Below are 21976 nucleotides of genomic sequence, written 5' to 3' on the forward strand. Positions count from 1 at the left end.
TAAACCATTAAAGGAAATAAATCATAAAAATTGTCCACTTTTTCATACATTAAAGTACATACATCTTATAGTATGAGTATTTTCTAACATTTTCTCTATAATAAAAAAAATTAAAAAAAAAAGGCTTTAAAGTATATCTATGTATATATGCTTACGAATATGTAGGACAAGTATAACATTTTGAAGTACTTAATTAAAAAAACCTTTAAATTTGATGTGATATATAGACTAACAATAGATGAATATATATATGTGGGGGTCCAGTAGTCTTGGCAGTCGAATTGGCCAGCTAACCCGACTCTCCACTTTAATAGTTGAATGACTTGAATCTACTTGAAAATAAATATCAGATCCATGCGGGGTGTGGTCACTCGGATTGAATGGATTGTTACTCAGGCCTAATTTTTAGGAAAGATGGAGCTAAAAAGCCTAAATAAGTGTGAGTATGTCTGGGCTATAAAATCACATGCATAACTCAACTTGATCACCAAAAACAAAAAGAAATGGAAAACGGGACAAAGCAGATATGGGGGTTTAGGGGTAACGAAGAGCTGAAGATTGCATCTGAGATAACTGTTCGAGGATTTCTCAACTCGTTAATGTTTCATGTCAACAAAGATGATGATAGACCAACGGTTCCTCTTGGCCATGGAGATCCCTCGGCATTTCCATCCTTTCGGACCACTGGCATTGCCGAAGATGCCATTGTTGATGCCCTTCGAACAGCTAACTACAATTGTTATGCACCAACTGTTGGCGTTCTTCCAGCGAGAAGGTACGTAACTCTATAAATGTGACATCGATTATTTCTTTTATATAAAATTATTCTCTTCCATGGATTTGCTGATTCAAGTTCTTTTTAATTTTTATGTTCCTTCAAAGTTGTAATTATCCTTTTTTTTTTCTGGGTAATTAACTCATGCATCTCCTCCATGCTTATGAAATTGAAAGCGTTATTAGCCCAAAATCTGTTGGCATCATCACATATTCACATTATTTTTTTTTTTTTTTTATGGTTCGTTTAAATTGAGGGAGAGTAGAGTAGATTTAGCATAAAATTAGCTTATTTTTAACCAACTCTACTCTACTCCCCTCCACTCTCCCTCCTTCCCCCCTCCATCCAAACAGGCCATTAATGTTTGAATAAGAAAATTCAAAAAGTTAGTTATGAATTCAAAAAATTGCCAATCTAATTAGATAATCATTATTCCTAAAAAATAGAAAAATATGGTTAAAATTGTAATTTAACAAAATTCAAAAAAAAAAAAAAAAAAAAACTAACTGAGAAACTGAAATTAGCACTCTCTATATAGCACTCTCTATATAAATATATCGCACATATGTTCGATACATTTTTCCCTAAAAATTAGAGCACACTAAATCTAGCAATTTACTCATTTTCAAAATCCAAAATTCTATGTAACCTCTCTAACAATAGAAAAATTCAAATTGAAAAATTATGACATTAAACTCTAGAAAAAAAGAAAGAAGAGAGTCATATCACAGACGCAGAATGTGTATGATGAGACTAGTATTTTATATATGAATGTACTATTTCTAAAGGCCTCATGTTATAGGCAAAGGAAATAATTTAGGTAGTCCTAGATTACTGCTCTGGACCATCACAAAAGGTGTGGACTTAATAGTGTGATCCACCCCTTTTGCAAGAGCTTGGAGCAGTAGTCCGAAACTACTTAAGTATTTCCCTATAGATAAAATGGTGAAAATTTGTAAAAGTAGGTTTGCATGTTTAAGGTAAACTGACAGAACTTTCGCAATGTCTCTAAATTTTCACTTTAATTCATTAAATACAATGCCTCTATAACTTTTTGGGTGTATGATAACCCTTATAACACATGTACTAACTTTATTATATTTATTGGTAACTTATGCTAGAACATGTGGGGACCCCTCCCTTCTCTCTCTCTTTAGTTTTTTTGTTTTGTTTGTTTTTTTTTGGACAAACAACAGTAGGATTTCACGTCATAATAATTTTTTCAAATCTATTGTTGGTATAAGTCACGTTAAACATAATAATTTTATGATTTCTAACATTTCTTTCTCAAGTTAAGATTGTTATAGTGTCATATAAGAAAGTATTTACATTAAATGTGTACTTTATGTTATGTCATGTGGTATAACCTTGGTTCCTCTTTTTTTTTAATCACCTTGAACAGTTAATAGCAGGGTTACACATGACAGTAAATTTTTTTTATATTCGCTCATAACTCTAGTGATATTGAATATTAACACCATAGTTTTCTAGTATTTTTATTTTTTCAAATTAGACTGACATAGGGTCACATTAGGCAGCACTATCTTAAATTTGACTACAATTCCTCCATGTTACATGGCAAATGATGAGTCTTTCTTCTTCTTATTTATTTATTAATCTTCAATTTTGTCATTTTGGATAGTCCACCTGTACTGATGGTAACTTTGTCGCCTGGTAATTCACGTCACATAAAAGTATTAATTCAAGGATGGATATCAATCATATCATAGTATCATTACCCCAAAAAATTATAGATATAATAGAGGAACCTTTATTTTCTTCCATATATATATATATACATGGTATTCCCTACTCTAAAAAGGAAAATTAATACGGTTATTTTTGGACAAAGTTAGAAAGAGGAATGCTGTCTATCTGTGGCTGCCAATGCAAAGAATCATATATATACATGAAATGGTGTAAAAAAAAAGGGTGCTCATTAGTTAATGGCTTACCATTCAGATTAGTCTGATTTAATTAATTAACTCCAAAAGGTCTATAGCGGATTATCTCTCTCGAGACCTCCCATACAAGTTGTCAGCAGATGATGTTTATCTTACAATTGGATGCACACAAGCAATAGAAGTCATATTAACTGTCCTTGCTCGCCCGGGTGCCAACATTTTGCTTCCAAGGCCAGGCTTCCCATACTATGAAGCTCGCGCTGCCTGTAGCCGACTTGAAGTTCGCCATTTTGATCTTCTTCCTGAAAAGGGTTGGGAGGTTAATCTTGAAGCTGTTGAAGCTCTTGCAGATCAGAACACTGTTGCCATGGTGATCATCAACCCTGGAAATCCTTGTGGCAATGTCTACTCACACCAACATTTGGAGAAAGTGAGTTCAATTACTTCTTTCATGTTAAAAGCTACAAGCTTGTACTAATCTTACACGAGTTTGAGGATTAGATCCTTTCTAGAATTAATATTTACTCACATAATATATCAGTATCTTACATATTATTATTATTATTATTAGTTGATTAATACTATTGTTTTTTTCAATTTCCTAATCAGTATTAGTGGAAGTTGGTTTGTTGAATTTTAGATTGCAGAGACAGCAAGAAAGCTTGGGATTCTGGTGATTACAGATGAGGTTTATAACCATCTCACTTTTGGAAGTAATCCCTTTGTCCCTCTGGGGACCTTTGGATCAATTGCACCTGTTATTACACTAGGGTCTATTTCAAAGAGATGGATTGTACCTGGTTGGCGTTGTGGTTGGCTTGTTACAAATGATCCAAATGGCATCCTTCGAAAAACTGGGGTATGTGAACATCCTTACAAAATGTGGATATAACACATGAAATTAATCAAATTATGGACATTGTGTGTATGAAGTATATATCAATAAGTGTGTAAGAACAATTTTCCAATGTTTTAAACACTACGGATCTACTTATATAGAACTTGTTCATGAAATACATATGCAATGACATTAACGAGTCTGCAACCTATATATAACATCCTTGTACTTATTTTAATGGATAGCATTATTGTTTACATGGAGTTTTTGTCATTTTTTCTTCCTCAGATTGTTGATAGCATTAAGGGCTGCCTTGATGTCTCTTCTGATCCTGCAACCTTCATTCAGGTTTGTAATATAAGATGCTATTAGTGAAGAGCATACTGGAGTGACTACTAGCTATATATTTCATCCTTTCAAGCACTACTAGAGTTTATAACAGCCCACCTAAAAAAATTAAATGCATGATCTACAACAATATTATCGTTTGTAAGGCAAAATTTTCAATTTTTAGCTGTTACCCTTTTTAATATGTAACTTGGAATTTCCTAGCCTATATATGTGATCTCATTTAGTTGAGAGTTTTCTTACTAAAAGCATATTCCCACAGTAATGTTTTAAAAATTTATTTATTCACTTTTTTTTGCAAAATTTTCATCATAAAAGAAATTTCAATCGAATCATCTACTTCAATTTGCATAAATATTCAGCCACCCAGCTGCTTCTAAATTTTATTTGTAGACATTGAGCCTACTAATGATACATATCACATGTATTCTTTACCTTTTTCTCGTACAATTATAATTAATTTGATTTATGTTTCAGGGGGCAATTCCTCAAATCTTAGAAAATACAAAGGAGGATTTCTTTTCAAAAATCATCTACATAATAAGGGAAGCTGCAAATTTGTGTTATGAGAGAATCAAGGAAATCCCTTGCATTACTTGCCCATATAAACCTGAAGGTTCCATGTACACAATGGTAAGGGAATCACATATTTAGCATATTTTGTGCCCCTTCGTTAAAAATCAAATACATATACTTTTAGTTACCAACTTTCAATTTTAGGTCAAGCTCAACCTGTGCCTACTGGAAGACATCGGTGATGATATGGAGTTCTGCCTCAAGCTGGCAAAAGAGGAATCAGTCATCGTTCTACCGGGTAAGACACAAATAATCTAAGAGTCTTCAGTTGGTAAATCAAATTCATCACGGTTTATAAATGCCAAGACACTTTCAATGCTTTATTGATGCATCTTAAGTGGAGGGAATAAAGTTTGAATCCTGTACATCTCCATTGGAAACATTGTCAATTAACCTAAAGGTCTTTGTCTTATACTTGCTTTCAATCTTTCTTTATCTATGCATTTCAGCTTCTCAACGAGTATGACTTCAAGTATGTATATATATATATTTATGCACATTACAAGTATGTTTTATGTTTATATAGATCTCAAAGGGATAGAGCCTTTGTTTAAGCTCTCCTTTTTCGGGGGGAGGGAAATATTGGGATTTGTTGCACTAAAATGGTGTTAGCTGAGTGACACATTTGACATTTACAATACGCATTATCTCAGGGATGGCTATGGGGATGAAGAACTGGTTGCGCATAACTATCGCCATTGAGCTTTCCATTCTTGAAGATGGCCTTGCAAGGATAAAAGCCTTCTGCCAAAGGCATGCCAAGAACAATAAGATTTAGTGCTGGTGGCGATCAAATTCTATGTATTTGCAAAGACTAACAGTCTCCTTTCAAATCACATGCAAAAAGTGAGAGACTGAAACAATTAATTGGTAATTTATATTCTACAAGAGAAAATAAAGTGAAGAAGAGAAGGAAAAAACTAATTGTTTTTTTCCATTATTGCACTAGTATGTAATTTGTGCTTATGCACATGAATGATGAATTATAGTGGTACTATTGACATTAGTTTGAGTTATTAAACATATATGACATAGTTCGATCGGAACATTTGGAGGTATTAAAATAATTTTTCCTTGCAATTTTCATGATATTGATTACGTTAAGTTTCTCATTATATTGTTATTACGTATATAATTTTGAAAATTGCTAGTGGATACTATCTATACAATATCAATTCACAATTATTTTATGTGAAATTCTACTAAATATAACACAAAATAAAATAATAAATTGGTCAAATAGTATTTTTTAAATTGAATGGGGATATGTGCATTGGATTGTTTAGCTTAATTACAGTTTGTTATATTTAATATCTTAGCATACAAAATATCTAAATAGAAATAGTATAAAAAAATATGCTCATTAGTTTAGAGAAAAAATAACAGCAATAATCTAAACAATTTAATTTGTATGGAAAGCTAACAAAAGCAAAATCCAATTTTGATTCTAACTGAATTTTCTATAAACTTCGATTTTAAAAAAGAAAATGTATGTATTACCTAGTTAACAATGGACTAAACATAATCATAGTATATTACATAAATAATTTATAAATTTGAATTGTTTTTAGCTATACCAAAAAAAAAAAAAATGCTCATAAATATAAAATCATTCAAACTCTCTTCCTCTATTTTTATACATAGAGTTAGATATATGGTTATGTTTTTTATGGCTTTTTTTTATATTGAACTCCTTGTTTTTTACACTAAATTAACTCATTTGGCACAAAAATTAAAAAACTTAGATTAGATGGGACACGTGTCACAAAATTAAACTCTAATTGAAATCTAATTTTTACATTGAATTAACTCACTTAACATAAAAAATTAAAAACTTAGATTAGATAGAACACTACGTGGCATAAAATTAGACTCTAATTGAATTCCAATTTGAAATCTAATTAAATTTTTTCTCAAATTTACCTATTTATATATATATATATATATATATATATATATTAAACGTCAATTTTCCTCTAAATCTCACATACATATTTTTGAGAGAATTATGTTAGGCCTTTCGTCGTCTTCTTCTTTTTTGGGCTCCTGAAAAAAAAAAAAAAATGAGGCTTGTAAGATATTGTTGATATACTTTCCTCCATACAAATTTAACATAGACGAAAAACAAAAAAACAAAAGAGTCAGACATCCAATGGTAGAGAAGATCATGAAAAGTGGAATCCATGATGCATAAGTGAAAAAAAGTATAACCTGAAAAATAAATGGGAGCATCGATTAAATAGTCAAGTTAAAACTGTCATTCACTCATGTATGTACATAGAACTAGCCCCCCAAATTTAGATATATTTTCTTTTCTTCTCAAAATGAATAGGTATTAAATTATGAAATAATGCTAGTACAAATTTTACTATATAAGTCTTGCAAACTGATATATCCTTAATCATGAAAGATAATTTAAACACTTATTTATATCTCGTTGAAGGAACACCATAAGCCATTTCACTTAAAGAGTTCACTTAAGTGAATGACTTCTTTCTCAAAAAGAAAAAAAGAAAAAAAAAAGTGAATAACTTAAAAGTCAAATAGAAAGTTCATTTAACACTCACTTTTAAATTGTTAAACTCAATTTTATTTTTACAAAAACCAATCTCCATTTCTTCTATTTTTTATAGTGATGTCTTGATGTATTACAATTTTAAGTTTATAATTGAAATTGTGTCTTAAACACACGATTTACTTGCTAATTAACTTAATTCACTCCAAGAGCAAGTCTATAGAATATTGTTATAACAAAATTGATTATCCACTGATCACATAACTAGTCCAAAATCTATTTCAATATATATTAACTAATTAATCATCACAGTATTAAAAAAAAAAAAAAAAAAGTCTCTCATTTTCAATGTGAGATTAAACATTTCACTAACTACTCATTTTTCATGTTTTTTATTTTTATTTTTATACAAGATCGAATTTCTATTCTAACATAATCTAAGTATATATGTGTATGAAACTTCCACTTGGAGATTTAAATTTTGACCCTTGTCTTCTACACCCCACAAGTACTTATACTTGTGGAGTGACCATCGCACTAAGAATATGCAATGGTTACTTATCTTTCATGTTAACTCTTAATATTCTTTTATATATATATATATATATATAGTCGTATTAATTCATTTTAAAAACTTAGAAAGATGTCAAGGTAGCTTGCTCCTCATCCGAGCATCCGTTATCAAATCACAGGGTACGTAGGTATATATATATATATATATATATATATATATATATATTTATATATATTTTGTTGTATTAATTCATTCTAAAAACTTAGAAAGATGGTCAAGGTAGCTTGCTTCCCATCCAAGCATCCGTTGTCAGATCACAGGGTACGTAGTTGCTTATTATATAAATATTCCCAACCTGCCCTGCCAGCCCCACTTTCCTGTTTTTGGGCTGTGCATGTATGTAGTTGCGAGTGACAGGCCGACAGCATCGAAGTCAAAGCAATATATATATATGTATGTATATATGACTCACTCAGTTCACACCCAACCCAGCTGAACCAAGAAATGGAAAACGGGGCAGAAAGATGGAATTTTTTGGGGGACGGAAAGCTCAAAGCAACGTCGGGAACCACCACCGTTCATGGTGTTCTCTTGAATATAAGAAGAAATGTTGACAAAGATGATCCCAGGCCAACTGTGCCTCTTGGCCATGGCGACCCCTCGCTTTTCCCATGCTTTCGGACCACCACAATTGCCGAAGATGCCATTGTTGACGCTGTCCGCTCCGCTGAATTTAATTATTATTCACCAAAGCCTGGACTCCTTCCCACAAGGAGGTAAATAATACTAGTACTACTACTACATAGTACATACTATATTATTATGTCTTTTTTCAGGTAGATTTAGATTAGAACCATGTACTCTGATGAATTTCATATTTTCCTTTCCTTTTTTTGGTAGTTTAGTTCACTTTCTATTTCTTTTTAGTTTTTACTATGATTGCATATCTTTGACTTTCATATTTGTTGGGTTAAGATAGCTTGATCAGGTTAATTGAATAATTAACCAAGTTGATTAATTAGGTTTAATTGTATGTAAAATGTGAAGACACCAACAAATCACCAAAAATACTAAGTGTAGCGGAAAATCAATTAGACACGGTGATTTGTTGATAAATAGGAAAAACCTCACAAGCAAAAACCCCATGGAGTGATTTTAAGGTTACCACTCCCAAAAATCCACTAATCAACAATCAGACTGTTACAAGTATGAGAAATCTTACCAACTATTTTGTTCTATCCCGAAATACCAACCTATAGTTGAATCTTTGCTCCAATACCTAATTGGACTTGATCTTGTAGTAGCCTTCTTTTCTTTGATGCACAACCTCCAATTTGTGACTAACACTTTGCACGGATCCCAATACGTGACTAACTCTAGCAACTTAAATAGATATTATTGGCTGCAAAGTTCTTAACTTCATCAACAATGAAGATCAGGAAGCATTTGATTACAAAACCTATAGTGTACAAACGTAGTAACTTCACACAAAAAAAATAAGTCTCTTGGTCTCTGTGTCCACATATGATGGCTCTTAAAATAAGTCTTATATATGTCTAGAGTTGTGAGAAAAAAAAAAACCCTAAACAAATACAAAAGTCTAGGTTGGATTTCAGAACTAGAAATTCTAAATAGTAATTCTCGATAGATCGAGCTACTGTCAAGCTATTTATCGAGCTTCATATTAAGTCTTGATAGCAGGCATCTATCGAGACTTAATGAACAACTTTTATTCACTTGTTTTTTGGACCAATCTTCATGTCTTTAATACTTGACTTGAACAACATGTTTCTTGAAGTACTAAACTCATCTTAGATTTACCCAATTACAAGTAAGGTGTATTTTGTTAAAAGATTAGTCAATTACAATAAAGTATAAAATATGACCCTAACAATATTGTTGCTCGTTTCATTGTCTAACAATTGGTAGGGACAGTAACGTGAATGATCAATGAGTCACGAGTGGTTTGTAGTTTTATTTTTTGGTAAACTAAAAATGGTTAGAGGGGATGATTGATGAGACTTTCCTATCTAGGCATTACTATAATAGTATCCTAACCACTCTTGCGTTGAGACCCCATATTATGAGTTAAGTAAACAATCTGTAAACGAGGTATAAGAGCATTAACATTGAAGAATGCTACTCTATCCTATTTTACCATCTCAAAAAGTTACTTTATTAATTATATCATACCATTTTACAATACACCTTACATCCAAAAACTCTATTATTTTACTTTTTTATTAAAATATTATTTTTTAATCTTTTTTTATTATTTCTTTCACATCATCACTTTTTTTCAGCCAAATATCTGATTCCAACGGAAAAGGGGTAGAATAAAATATATTTTTTGTTTTACCATAGTACTACAGTACAATTCTAAGTTTAGAATTGTACTATAGCACTATTGCAAAAAATTTTGCAATAGTGAGGTATACCATTTTTTGATGCAAAAGTTTTTGACCTATGAAATGCCAAAAAAGCCTTAGATATAGTATTAGCATTCTTCAATGCTAATGCTCTAATAGAAGCCCCACTATATTACTAGTGAGGGAACTTGAACCATACTCAGGCATGTTGACTGAAGCCCTTGCCACTAAACCGGGCAACGTGTTGATCAGTTTTGTGCTTTTAGTCTTTGTGTTTGCGAACTCTCACCGTCTCGCATATGCAAACAAAACTGTGATGTGCAACGAGAAAGGTGGACATTGATTGCGTTTGGGTCAAAACATAATTGGACTAAAATGGGGTTTTATATCCTATCTTTGACAGGTCAGATCAAGCAGGAATTATCAATAAATTTTTTTTAAACCTTTGAACCTTTATTTTTGTATTTCTTTAAATACAAGTAATAGAACAAAAAAAATTCTCAAAGATAAAAATTACATAAATCCTTAAGTTTAATTGTAATTGACTAATTAATTCTAGTAGTTTATTAGTCTAATAATTCCAAAAAAAAGGAAAAATAAATTATGTATACATTTTATGGATGAAGCTTGAAATAAAGTAAAATCATTTATAAATTGATAAGTTTGTTTTGGATTTTTTTTTTTTGAAAGGTAGCAAAATTATGGTCGTACTTAAAAAAAAAAAAAAAAAATCAAAGCTTTGAAAAAGTTGTATATAAGTAATAAGCTAAAAAGTTAAAATTAAAAAATTAATTCAAACTCGTACAATACATACAATTTTAAGAATAAAATATAGCTTAGGTGAAGAAAGAAAAAAGAAAATAATTAAAAAGAAAATCTATAATGAACTTGTGGGGTCATGGGCCCAGATCATACAATTAGGTTTTGGGCTTAAGGCCCAAGCCGAGGATAAGGGGCTGTCCGAAAATGGATAAGTATAGCCAAGAAAACCAATGCTAGTGGATAAGGAAAACAATATTGAATATAATGGCCTAGGAGTTTGTGCCGAGGATGAATTTGTCCTCGGCTAGCCAAGTCCGAGGTCCGTAAAGGATGCCTGCCATCTAGAGGTGCAATCCATGAAGTTCTGGAAATATGGATAAGCATTGCAGGAACAAAAGACAGAGAAGAATCCCAAAATATCTTGGGAAAAACTGTCATCACCGCATTGAATGCACCCCAGCTAACTTTCTGACCGCATTGATGAGGAAGTGACCTCTGTACAGTATTATTGTAACCTTACAACCACCCCAGAAGACTTCTAGAGGAGGTTGATGGGACAAGTATCAGCATAAACCATCAATTATCCACGTGTAGGGGAGAGATGAAGGAAGATATGTAGTATAAATAAGGGTAGAGATCCTAAAGATCGGGGAGAGGAAAGGGGAAGAGAAAGCACTGTAGCAATCTCAACAACTCCTGTAACCATTATCATCCAATATATACTGGAACAAAGCTCCTCGATTGTGCTGAGGACAAACTCTCTTGTACAAACTTAGTTCGTTTCTGTTTGATTGTCTTGGAAACTCATTATAATTGTTATCCCATTCACTAAAGCCTAGTTCTTCTACCCATTCTCTACAAATTTATTGTATTGGGTTCACTGGGCCAATATCCCATACACTTTGGGCCTGGGCTGAAAATAGAGTCCCTACAGAACTTATTACAAAAAACCTAAATGTTAGTATTAGATCCGATATTGAAAACAATTATATTTGAGAATTACTCAAGTTGACAAGTAAAATGTCATTAGCATTTTTATCTATAATATAGAAAATTGAATATAGCTTTAATATTCAAACATACATAAAAAATGTGTCGATAAAAAAAAAATTTAGGTTAAACATTTATAATAAAAGCTTGATAAATGGGTCAGTTTGGGCTTACTACCTGTTCAATTGGTCTGATCTGGTCAAAATTGAGTTCGAGTCATAAACCTATTAGATTAAAACAGGTTAAAATTCCTATTATCCATACTTGATTTTTTCTGTTCATGTGTTTGGACAGATTTAATTTTGTAGGATCTAGAAAAAGGTCATATCAAGATAATTGAAATTTCATGAGAATAACGTGCCCTTTTATGTACCTAGTCATTTCTCTTTATGTAAACGTTTTATTTTTAATTATACAAAACACTATTAGCAGAACAAAAAATTAATTAGAGGAATATTGAAGCCCATTTCCATTGTTTTTTTAGAGAGCTTAAACTTATAGCGTTCACTCATAATAATGACTCTTTATCATCAGACCAAACCCATTTCCTTTGTTAGGGGGCAACTTTATTACGAGTTCCTTCAAATACTATGTGTTATCATCAATTAATATTGATCTGTTTTCTCTTTATAGTAAAGAGTCCAATTGTCTATTTCATTCAAAATTTTTTTTTCAACATCAAGTTGGGAGTAAGGATCCAACAGACATTATTATTGAGGATATTGTGATTCTGTGAGATTGGGTTTTTTAGAAAAACATAATATTATTTTATTTATAATTATTAAAAATAGTGCTATGGCGAAATTATTTTGGTGGATAGTTTCTTTTTGAAAATGTGTTTTGAAAAATCAAATTTTGTATTGGAATTGTGTTTTCAAAACACAATTTCAATTTTAAAATGTGATATAATTGAAATCATGCTTTGGATTGAGTTTGAACTTTGTTTATAGGCTTGGTTTGAGTTTTAAGTGAAGTTTGATTGTACATTTTACTATTGTTGTTGAGCTGAGGTCAAATATTTAATACTTGAAAAAGTTTGGCCGGTTTAGTGCCCTAGTTGTAGCTATCTTAAATTTGGAAAAATTCTAATTTTTACCCTAGAGCAAGGCAATTTGGTCTTATTTCAACCTGCTTGAGTTGGATTAGGTCAAATTCAAGTACGGGTCATTCTAATAAGTTTCTCTTCCCATTTTGATAGGAATGGTAATGGGATGAGTTGGGATTAGATGATGGTGTCTCTTCCCCCATCTTCTCATCGGGCGAAAAATCTGTGTGTGTGGGTGGAGTGGAGTATGGTGGGTCATTCAGGCAGGTTGTTTTTGACCTTTTGCCATCCCGTAATTCCATACATTTGCATTCAATACATTAATATGGGCCTGGATTCCAAGGTTTAGGAATAATATCTATTACACACATTTATGTTTTTATCAACTGAAAATGTGGCCAATGGGGGTTGGTTCAGTTGATAAGGCTTGAACGCTTCACCCAAAAGGCCTATGTTCGAGTCCCTCTGCTAGTAGTCCTCCTTGGTGGGCAATTTAGTCCTCCTTAGTGTGTGATTTATAAGTCCAATATAAGTCCTCTCTAAGACTTGCGGCTTGCCCTATCTCTGGTATGGGGTAGCCTCCCCTCCAATTGAATAAGAAATCTGAAATTTAATCTTACACCGAAAAAGGAGCTATCTTCGATACGCAGTGCATAATAAACAATGCTCATATCCTAAAATAAATCATCTCTATCTCTCATTACTGCTCCTCCTTTCTGACTCTCCATCTTTATAACTCATGAAAATCGATGACACCGATTTTAGAATGGCGTGTTAGTGTGTTACTGTTAGAATAAGGTGGAATAACAACTTTACTGGCATGCTTGAGGACGGCATTGGGTAGCTCATGGTGGCGTACAAGTTTGATGTTGGACTTTTTGTTGGCGAGGTTCAACGATGGAGTGAACTCTCACATGGGCCCGGTATGTCATAGGTGTAGGTGTGATTTCAGGTGGAGCTTGATCGGTACGAGAGCAAAACCCTCTCTGTTGTGGCGTTGATAGGTCAACCATAAGCATGTAGCTTTGAGTTTCTTTTCATTACACTTTTTAGTTTTGCTTGATTTGTTGACATTGGAATGAAGTTATGTTGTTTTTGCAACATAATTTTGGTAGTATTGTAAAGGGAAATGGGGTTCGGATATGGATGAATTGTGTCTATAAAAATTGTAGTCTCAAATATGAATGTATTGCTCATAAGTTGTTTGTCAAAACAATGTTTAAATGGGATATTTTAGCGCATTTTGGCTCTCTGTTCGATTTTTTGAATTTGAGTTGTTTTCGTGGTAGTGGGATCTGGTTTAATTCTGGGGCTATTTTCTTTGAGTTAAAGTAGCAAAGTTTTTCTGTTTGGTTGCGGAGAAAGTTTAGGAAATGAAAAGAAAGGTAATTTTCTTTATGATTTGCTCAATTTTCACAACAACCAAATAGGACTTATAATTGCAAGTTTTCATCTAGTACGTTTAATTTGCAAAAAACTATGTTGAACCATGTTTTTGGGACTCTGAAGGTGAGAGGAAATTCATACCAAAATTAAATTAGTTAATGTACTAAGTGCAGAGAACAGAGAATGGGTAGAATGAAAAGGAGAACTTACTAAATTTTTTGAAAACAAAATATGAGTAAAATTTATTAAATAATGATTTTTTTTTTTTAAATAATAAAATTATCACGTGCATTAGTACTCCGTTATTGAAAGTATGTTAATGCAAGTATTGGACAGTTATTGAAAGTGAGCAATAATCCATTAACATCTGGATCCATGTTGTCTATTACAATCGGATCAGCATTCATAAAAAATCCCTATTGCAGTGTATACATTGTATTTATACAAGTTGATGGTTAGCTTCTTTTGTACAACCGTCAACAAGATGATCATGCTCACTTAATTCAATGGAAAATGTATTGGCCATTTTCAAACTTTCATACTAATGCTAGGAGTCTATTGAAAAAAGATAAACAGAGAATGTGTATTTGCATTGTGTCATGTATTCAATGTTAATCTAATTTAATTTAATGCTTGAATTGTAACAGAGCTATCGCAGATTATCTGTCTCGTGATCTTCCATACACGTTATCACCAGATGACGTTTTTCTCACAGTTGGTTGCATCCAAGCAATTGAAGTAACACTGATGGTCCTTGCTTGCCCAGGTGCCAACATTCTGCTTCCAAGACCATGCTTCCCATCCTATGATGCTCATGCCTCATCTAACAATCTTGAAGTCCGTTATTTTGATCTCATTCCTGAAAAGGGTTGGGAGGTTGACATTGAAGGTGTTGAAGCTCTTGCTGATGAGAATACTGTTGCCATGGTTGTCATAAACCCTGGCAATCCTTGTGGAAGTGTCTATACACACCAACATTTGAAGAAGGCATGTTAAAACTTCCTTTTTCATACATACAATTAATAAACTTAAGTAGGCAAAGTTAACTCTTAACATCAATTCTAATCATAATCCACAACTCTACCTCCTAATGTCATCTAACTGATTTTTCATTTGACCCAATGTCTTATCACAAGTAGAGTCAAATTTGTTCTGAGAATATCAGAATGTCTATAAGTTCATAAGAGGAATTACATAAATTTTTTAATGGCTTAACAACAATTAATATTAGTATATGTTGCTAGACTCTCATGTGATATTGTTGCCTTACATGTTAAAACACAATGGTGTATTTAATTGTTTGGACATTGGAGCTCATGCTTCATACGTTTGTGTAATCAGCATGAGTTTTCATAAGTAAAACCTTTTTGTAATTAGAGCGTTAATGTTAGTTTTGACCCAACACAGTGGTGGTTGATTTTCTGAATATTAGATTGCAGAGACAGCAAGAAAGCTAGGCATTCTGGTGGTTGCGGATGAAGTTTATCACCATCTCTCTTTCGGAACTAATCCATTTGTGCCGATGGGAGTATTTGGATCAATCGTGCCTGTTATCACACTAGGGTCTATATCAAAGAGATGGCTTGTACCAGGTTGGCGACTAGGATGGCTTGTGACAAGTGATCCTAATGGCATCCTTCAAAAATCTAAGGTCATTTCTCCCTCTCGCTCTCTTTGTGTAAAATTGAACATCTGCAAACACATATAGTAGAATTATAATAATGGTTCTGCATTATATTACATTTTATTGGATGAATAATAACATGACATATTTTGGCATTCTCAAATCTGTTACTTTTCCTCTCAGATTGTAGAATGCATTATGGGCCGTCTGAATTTGACATCTGGTCCACCAACATTCATTCAGGTTTGTAAACTCGTAGCGAAAGAATGCAACAGTTTTTCCTATCTCAAGCACTTTCAGAACTTAATTTGTATTTTTATCCTGAATTCTTGCTGGAGCAAATTCATCTGAAAGACAATAGAAGAATTTCATGTAATTGAAGACTAGAGAAATAACATGAAAATGCCCAATTTAGACCCAACTTTGGCTTTTATTATTTCCTTGGTGGTTTGGTAGAACAGCTCTTCGGCCTGAAGTAAAAAGTGAATCTACATCTATGTGGAAACTTCCAAAAATTTATCCTGATAATTAAAGGGTGCTTGTAAATTAGTCACCCTCACACCTCCTTGGCCCGATAGGACATGTACTAAAAATCTTACTCTAGTGGCTTGTACTCCATATCCTTAACATACTAAAAATGTGATCCCTCTGGCGTCCCTTAAGATACTGATGACCAACTTCTGGGTGTATAATCAAACTTAGGATGGTTATTCATTAATCCATTTTCGTTATATCACTTTCTCATATTTTAAATTTTTGCATATATTATTATTTTTACATACTACTTTTTATATATTTGAGTCCTAGTAGAATGACATTTTGCTTCTTTTTCAGTATGTAGCTTATGTTCTTCTAAATCTGCACATATTAATGCTCCTTTCTCTCACAGTTATTTTTTTAATTCAAACATTTGACATAGTAATAATGAAATACAATAATCATCCATCTGTTTTTGTCTTCTCTTGAAAATATAACAATGTTGTTTATGTATCAGGGTGCGGTTCCTCAGATCCTTGAAAAGACAGGTGAGGATTTCTTTTCAAAAGTTATTGTCATCCTAAGGGAGGCTGCACATATATGTTATGATAGAATTATGGAGATCCCTTGCATTACTTGCCCAAACAAACCTGAAGGATCCATGTTTGTGATGGTAAGGACATCAAATCTTGGACAATTTGGTGCCTTAAAATTAAGTATTGAATATCTTATTTACTAGGAATTTCATCACAGGTTAAGCTAAATCCATCATTATTGGAAGACATAATTGATGATATGGACTTCTGTCTCAAGCTGGCTAAAGAGGATTCGGTTATTGTTTTACCAGGTATGTAACAAGGCCTTTATATTTTCTTGAGCTGGACAAAACCCAAGTCACAAGTTTAGATTTCCAGTCTTTTTTTTGCCTTGGTTAACTAAGAAAAAAAAAGGACCTTATAGACTGTTTGGCTGCTTTGTAAATTTTCATACATCTGCATTAGTTGAGAAAATATGGGTAGTAGGCTGGTGGGGTAAGGTCTTTGTACTTAATATCATGCATTTAAAAATCATTAGGCTTAGAAGTCATGGCGTGGTGAACTAGGAGTCTAGAAATAATGAGGAACAAAATAAAATGAATAAAAGGAGAGTACATAAATCTTAGTATATACGGTATTTAAGATATTTAGGCCGTTCAATGTTTTGACATTTCACTACCAAGCTAGGAAGCTCGGATGTGGATTTGGGTTTAGGTGTGGTGTGGCGACTTAGCAATTTTTGAAAAAAGTAGAATGTGGGTGCTGTTTATTAATAAATTAATAAATATATTTTTATTTTATTTTCTATATATTGCTAAACATATTTTTTCATATAATGGTAAACATATACCAATTTAAGAGTAATAGTAAATAATAAAGTGAATACTAAATACATAACCATTCCATGATGTTCAGAAATAAGAGAGAGAGAGTTTAAGATGCAGTTTTTTTTTTTTTTTTTTTTTTTTTTTTTTTTTTTTTTTTTTTTTTTTTAGAGTCAAACGGTGCCTTTTGCCATATTTTTTTACTTAAAAAAAGAAAAAAAAAACACTTATTTTGGCCCAAATTGGATCGATTTGGGGTTGTTTCGGACCAAATTGGCCTGTATCGGGCCACATCGAAATTGGGAAAAAAAAAAAAAATCACAACGGACACGTGTGCAATCGCATTGACAGTAGCACGGTGCGGCTGTGCGTGTCAGGTGCAGGCGAACTCGTGCTTCCTAGCTACTAAGTATATGTGGATTGATCCCTTTTAATCGCACCGTTTAAGATGCAGTTTTAGGGTTTTTTTATTTTCTCCTTTAAACTAGAGTCAAATAGTGTGTTTTTCTTTTCTTTTTCTTTTTTTACTTTTTTCGGCCCAAATTGGATTGATACGGGGCTGTTTTGACACGTTTCAGACCGAATTCACCTGTATTGGGCCAAATCGGAATCGGAAAAAAAAAATTGCAATGGATGCGCATGCAATCATGTCGACAGCAGCATGGTGCGGCTATGTGTGTTGGGTGCGGGTGCGCCGCCCCTAGAGGCGCATCCATGCTTCCCAGCTACCAAGTGTATGTGGATCGATCCCTTTTACACCCCCCCCCCCCCCCCCCGGCGGGTATCTCTTACTAATAGATCATCTCGCGAAGTAATATGAAATTAAAAAATAAAAAATCTCGAAAGATTAACCCACAATCCACGTTTGACCTAGAAAACAGCTTCTGTAATGCATTCTTAATGGTGGCATCGTGGATACCTCTTTCAAGGTAACAGTGATTACCTACCTCTTGAAATCTCTAGATGTTGCCATTACAAGACAATAGTATGCATGTTGGATTGGTCACTTTCTTGCACTATGTGTCTGTATATATTGATTTTTTTATTTTCTATATTTATATTGTATTGTTGCAGGAGCGTGGACATATTGCAGTTACTCTATATTCAATTGTCTCCAAATGTTTATTGAAAAAGTAAAATTCCTAGACACTTGAGCCATAGTCATGGCTTTTCAAAATTCACATTATCCTAGCTGGAAGAAAATCTCCATGAAACATGTATTCCAAGAAACTTGGTACATAAAATGCTTATTAGGATGGTAATGGCGCCATAGGGTTAAGTGGGTGTCTCCGTTATCATTCCAGCCCTGGAACTTCATGTCTCCCAGTATTCATCACATATTTGAAACACGATAAAAATATTAGTCACAATCTCCATCCCATCTAAAATTTTCAATACTCAGACTCCAACAAGCCCCATTAATCCAACAAAACCAAGCAAGTTCAATATATAGTAAAATAAGCTATCTACTAACCAAAGCCTGGCAAAACTAAGATAAGAGAGAATGGGTGATGGCTATTGTAGTTTGTAGTGCAATGAGCATAGATGATTTAGAAGACAGAATGATGGCTAAGATTGTAATGATATGCAGGGATGGGTTTAGGAATTCAGTAAATATCCACAGTTGTATATGCTAATTGATTATGCTGCCAATTGACGCTAATAGTACTCGAGCCTCTTTTTTAGGGGTGGCCCTGGGAATGAAGAATTGGTTGCGCATAACTTTTGCAGTTGAGCCTTCAACTCTTGAAGATGGATTAAGGAGAATTAAAGCCTTCTGTCAAAGGCATGCCAAGAAACAATAAAACTGAGCCTAAATTACAAGATCGAGCAGTAGTAAACTAGTGATCAACAACTACGCGTTGGATCTCAAGCTCAAGCTGGTTGCTCATTGTGGTTTCCATGAATGATAAGAATAATAATTGTTGCAGGATTCGTTAATAAAATCCTCTGTTTGATGTTTTACTACTCAAGCAAGACACCACGAGGAAGGGATTGTGATGCCTTTGTAATCAGCAACTTCTTGTTGCACATTCACATGCCGTTGGTATTGGTGACAGTTGATCAGCAACACTGCGTTGCATGATTTCATGCTGTTAGTGCCTTAAAAGGAGTTATCAGATGTTTGAACTCCATGTGTCCTGTGATTTTTTATTATTGAACCAGAAAATATTGTTCAATTGGAGAACTTCTAAAACAAGAATTTATTACGGATCATTTCTGAAGAGCTTGACACGCATTACCTACTTTTAAAAAATCAAAACAGGAAAATAATTATGAAAAAGAATACTTACAGAAAGTTTATTTTTGCAGAATTTTATAGAAAAATGAGGGAAATGAATTTGTTTGTCTCTAACAGCTAGTAATTTTCATAACAATGTTTTAAAATATTTGTGCCAACACAATTGACTTTTCAAAGTTGCATTTTCATGGGTAACTCTTCATCTATACATACTATAAAACCAAAACATCTTGATCATAAAAAATAAAAAATAAAAAATAAAAAAACCAAAACATCTTACTTTTTGTTGACCACTTGAAATTTTGTCACATAAGTTTTGGAGCTCTCAAATTTTCCACGTAATTAAAAAGAATTTAAAATAAAATAAAATTCTATCATATTTCACTCTTGACCCTATGAAAACCCTACGCAGTGACACTATATGCATAAGCCTCCTCAAGGACGCTGAACAGAGACACAAATCTTTCTCCCCTATATATTTCATTCTCTCCCACTCTTCTACCTATGACCAAGTTTAATTGAAAATTTGGTTCAACAATTAGTTGCAAATTCAGATCCAGCACATAGAAAATTTTCAATGTAATACGTAGAAACTTCATTGTATTTTCAACAGGTGAAATTCGAACCATCAAAAATGATCCAACTTCACCAAATCTTGATTCATCACTTTCAAGAGGTTGCTACTTCAATTTCTCCATCCATTTATTCAAATATTATCTAAAATTTGTTGGGAAATTTAGGGGATATCAGTGGAAAAGGCTTAGAGGCTTGAAAAAGTAGAAAAATATAGAAAGATTAAAAGTATAAGAAAACTGGTTTTAAGAATCTCGCTCAAGCAAGATTGATGCTTGCTTGAGCGAAATGACCAATATGAGCAAGTGATAGGCAAGGAACATGCAAACTTTCTATTTTATTTCAACTCATTCACTGAAGAGTTTGCTTCAATGAGTGACATAAAAGACAGCCAAAAAGTTCATTTATCCTTGCTAGTCCCTCACCTATCACTGGCTCGAGTGGGTATCAATCTTGCTCAAACAAAATTCTTAAATTGAATTTTATTCTTCTCTTAAAAAAAATCTTCATCCTTCTACTTTTAAAGTAATTAGTCGCAAACCCACGTGATGTGTGAGAATTGATAATAATTTTGTAGTTATGGTATAATATATTATATGTTCTTTAAATTCTGTGAAAAATAATTTGTTCTCTCAAAAAATTAAATGATTTCTAAAATTATTTTTCATTTATCTATCCCAAAAAATATATCGTCGTTTTATTATTTGGATTTGTTTAATTGATATTATTCATTTTTTAGGCAGTCCATATTTTGCTATATTATGTTATTGTACATTATATTTTCTTAAATTTTTTTTCCTGTACAATTAAACTGTTTAAGTTTTAAATATATTATTCAAAATTTTCATTATCTTAAAAGAGATTATCATATTTATAATTTTTCGTACTGTAGGAGTAACTTCGAACTATTGATTGGATTTTGTTTACTAATATAGATACATGAGATGGAACATGCATATTTCTTAAAAATTCCTAGGAAACTATACCATATTATAAATTTAATATTTAAAATAATATGTAGAAAAAAAGTAGACTTTATTTCTAAAATTTGAACACTTCACCTATTGAAATTTTGAAAGAAAATAATTTGTATAACAACGTAAAGAGTGTTGAAGATGAAGCTCAAGCTGCTCAAGGTAAAGGTTCAAGTTCAACAGCAAACGCACCGTTTTAGGTTATAACAATTGTGGTTATAAGTAATGCGCACCGTTTCATTAAAGCTATAGATGATGCACACCGTTTCATTAAAGGTACAAGTGATGCGCACCGTTTTGGTTATGTGACTGGTGTTTCTTCTTCATGTGTTAAACGGTGTCGTCTTGGGCTATTCAAATATTTGTTATTGTGGCGTGAAGAGCAGTTATGGTTGAGCTGGGGTTTCCGTGAATTTAGGCGCATAGTTTGGATATAATCTATTCTATTATAACTATAATTGTAACTATAAATAGGAAGGTGTATCTCTAATGTAATTAAGCTTTTGTATTTTGACAATTCTTTCAATCAAGAAGATATTTTTCTCTCAATCTCAATCTCAATCTCTCCCTCTCTTCCTCTATCTTTCTCATTGTTCTTCTTCTTCGTTGAGTTTTCTCGGTGATTCTCATTGATTATTGTGTAATAAAATTCTTCATGGTATCAGAGCCATCTGTTACTGAAACAATGGTAGCTACAAATTCAA

The 21976-nt window shown here is 32.7% G+C and overlaps 2 protein-coding genes across 2 annotated transcripts; both read left to right on the plus strand.

Moving 5' to 3' along the window:
• Nucleotides 1-362: 362 nt before the first annotated feature.
• LOC115958534 (nicotianamine aminotransferase 1-like) lies at nt 363-5508 on the plus strand. Its single transcript, XM_031076947.1, has 7 exons — nt 363-775; nt 2770-3109; nt 3320-3538; nt 3806-3865; nt 4343-4498; nt 4586-4679; nt 5095-5508. Exons 1-7 carry the CDS (start codon nt 504-506, stop codon nt 5217-5219), a joined length of 1266 nt encoding a protein of 421 aa, XP_030932807.1. The 5' UTR covers nt 363-503; the 3' UTR covers nt 5220-5508.
• A 2466-nt stretch (nt 5509-7974) lies between these two features.
• On the plus strand, nt 7975-19701 carry LOC115957997 (tyrosine aminotransferase-like). The gene is made up of 7 exons (XM_031076360.1): nt 7975-8246; nt 14670-15009; nt 15455-15673; nt 15830-15889; nt 16641-16796; nt 16877-16970; nt 19170-19701. Exons 1-7 carry the CDS (start codon nt 7975-7977, stop codon nt 19286-19288), a joined length of 1260 nt encoding a protein of 419 aa, XP_030932220.1. The 3' UTR covers nt 19289-19701.
• Nucleotides 19702-21976: the final 2275 nt, after the last annotated feature.

This window comes from Quercus lobata, chromosome 8, assembly GCF_001633185.2.
Source record: "Quercus lobata isolate SW786 chromosome 8, ValleyOak3.0 Primary Assembly, whole genome shotgun sequence".
NCBI classification, from domain to species: Eukaryota; Viridiplantae; Streptophyta; class Magnoliopsida; order Fagales; family Fagaceae; genus Quercus; species Quercus lobata.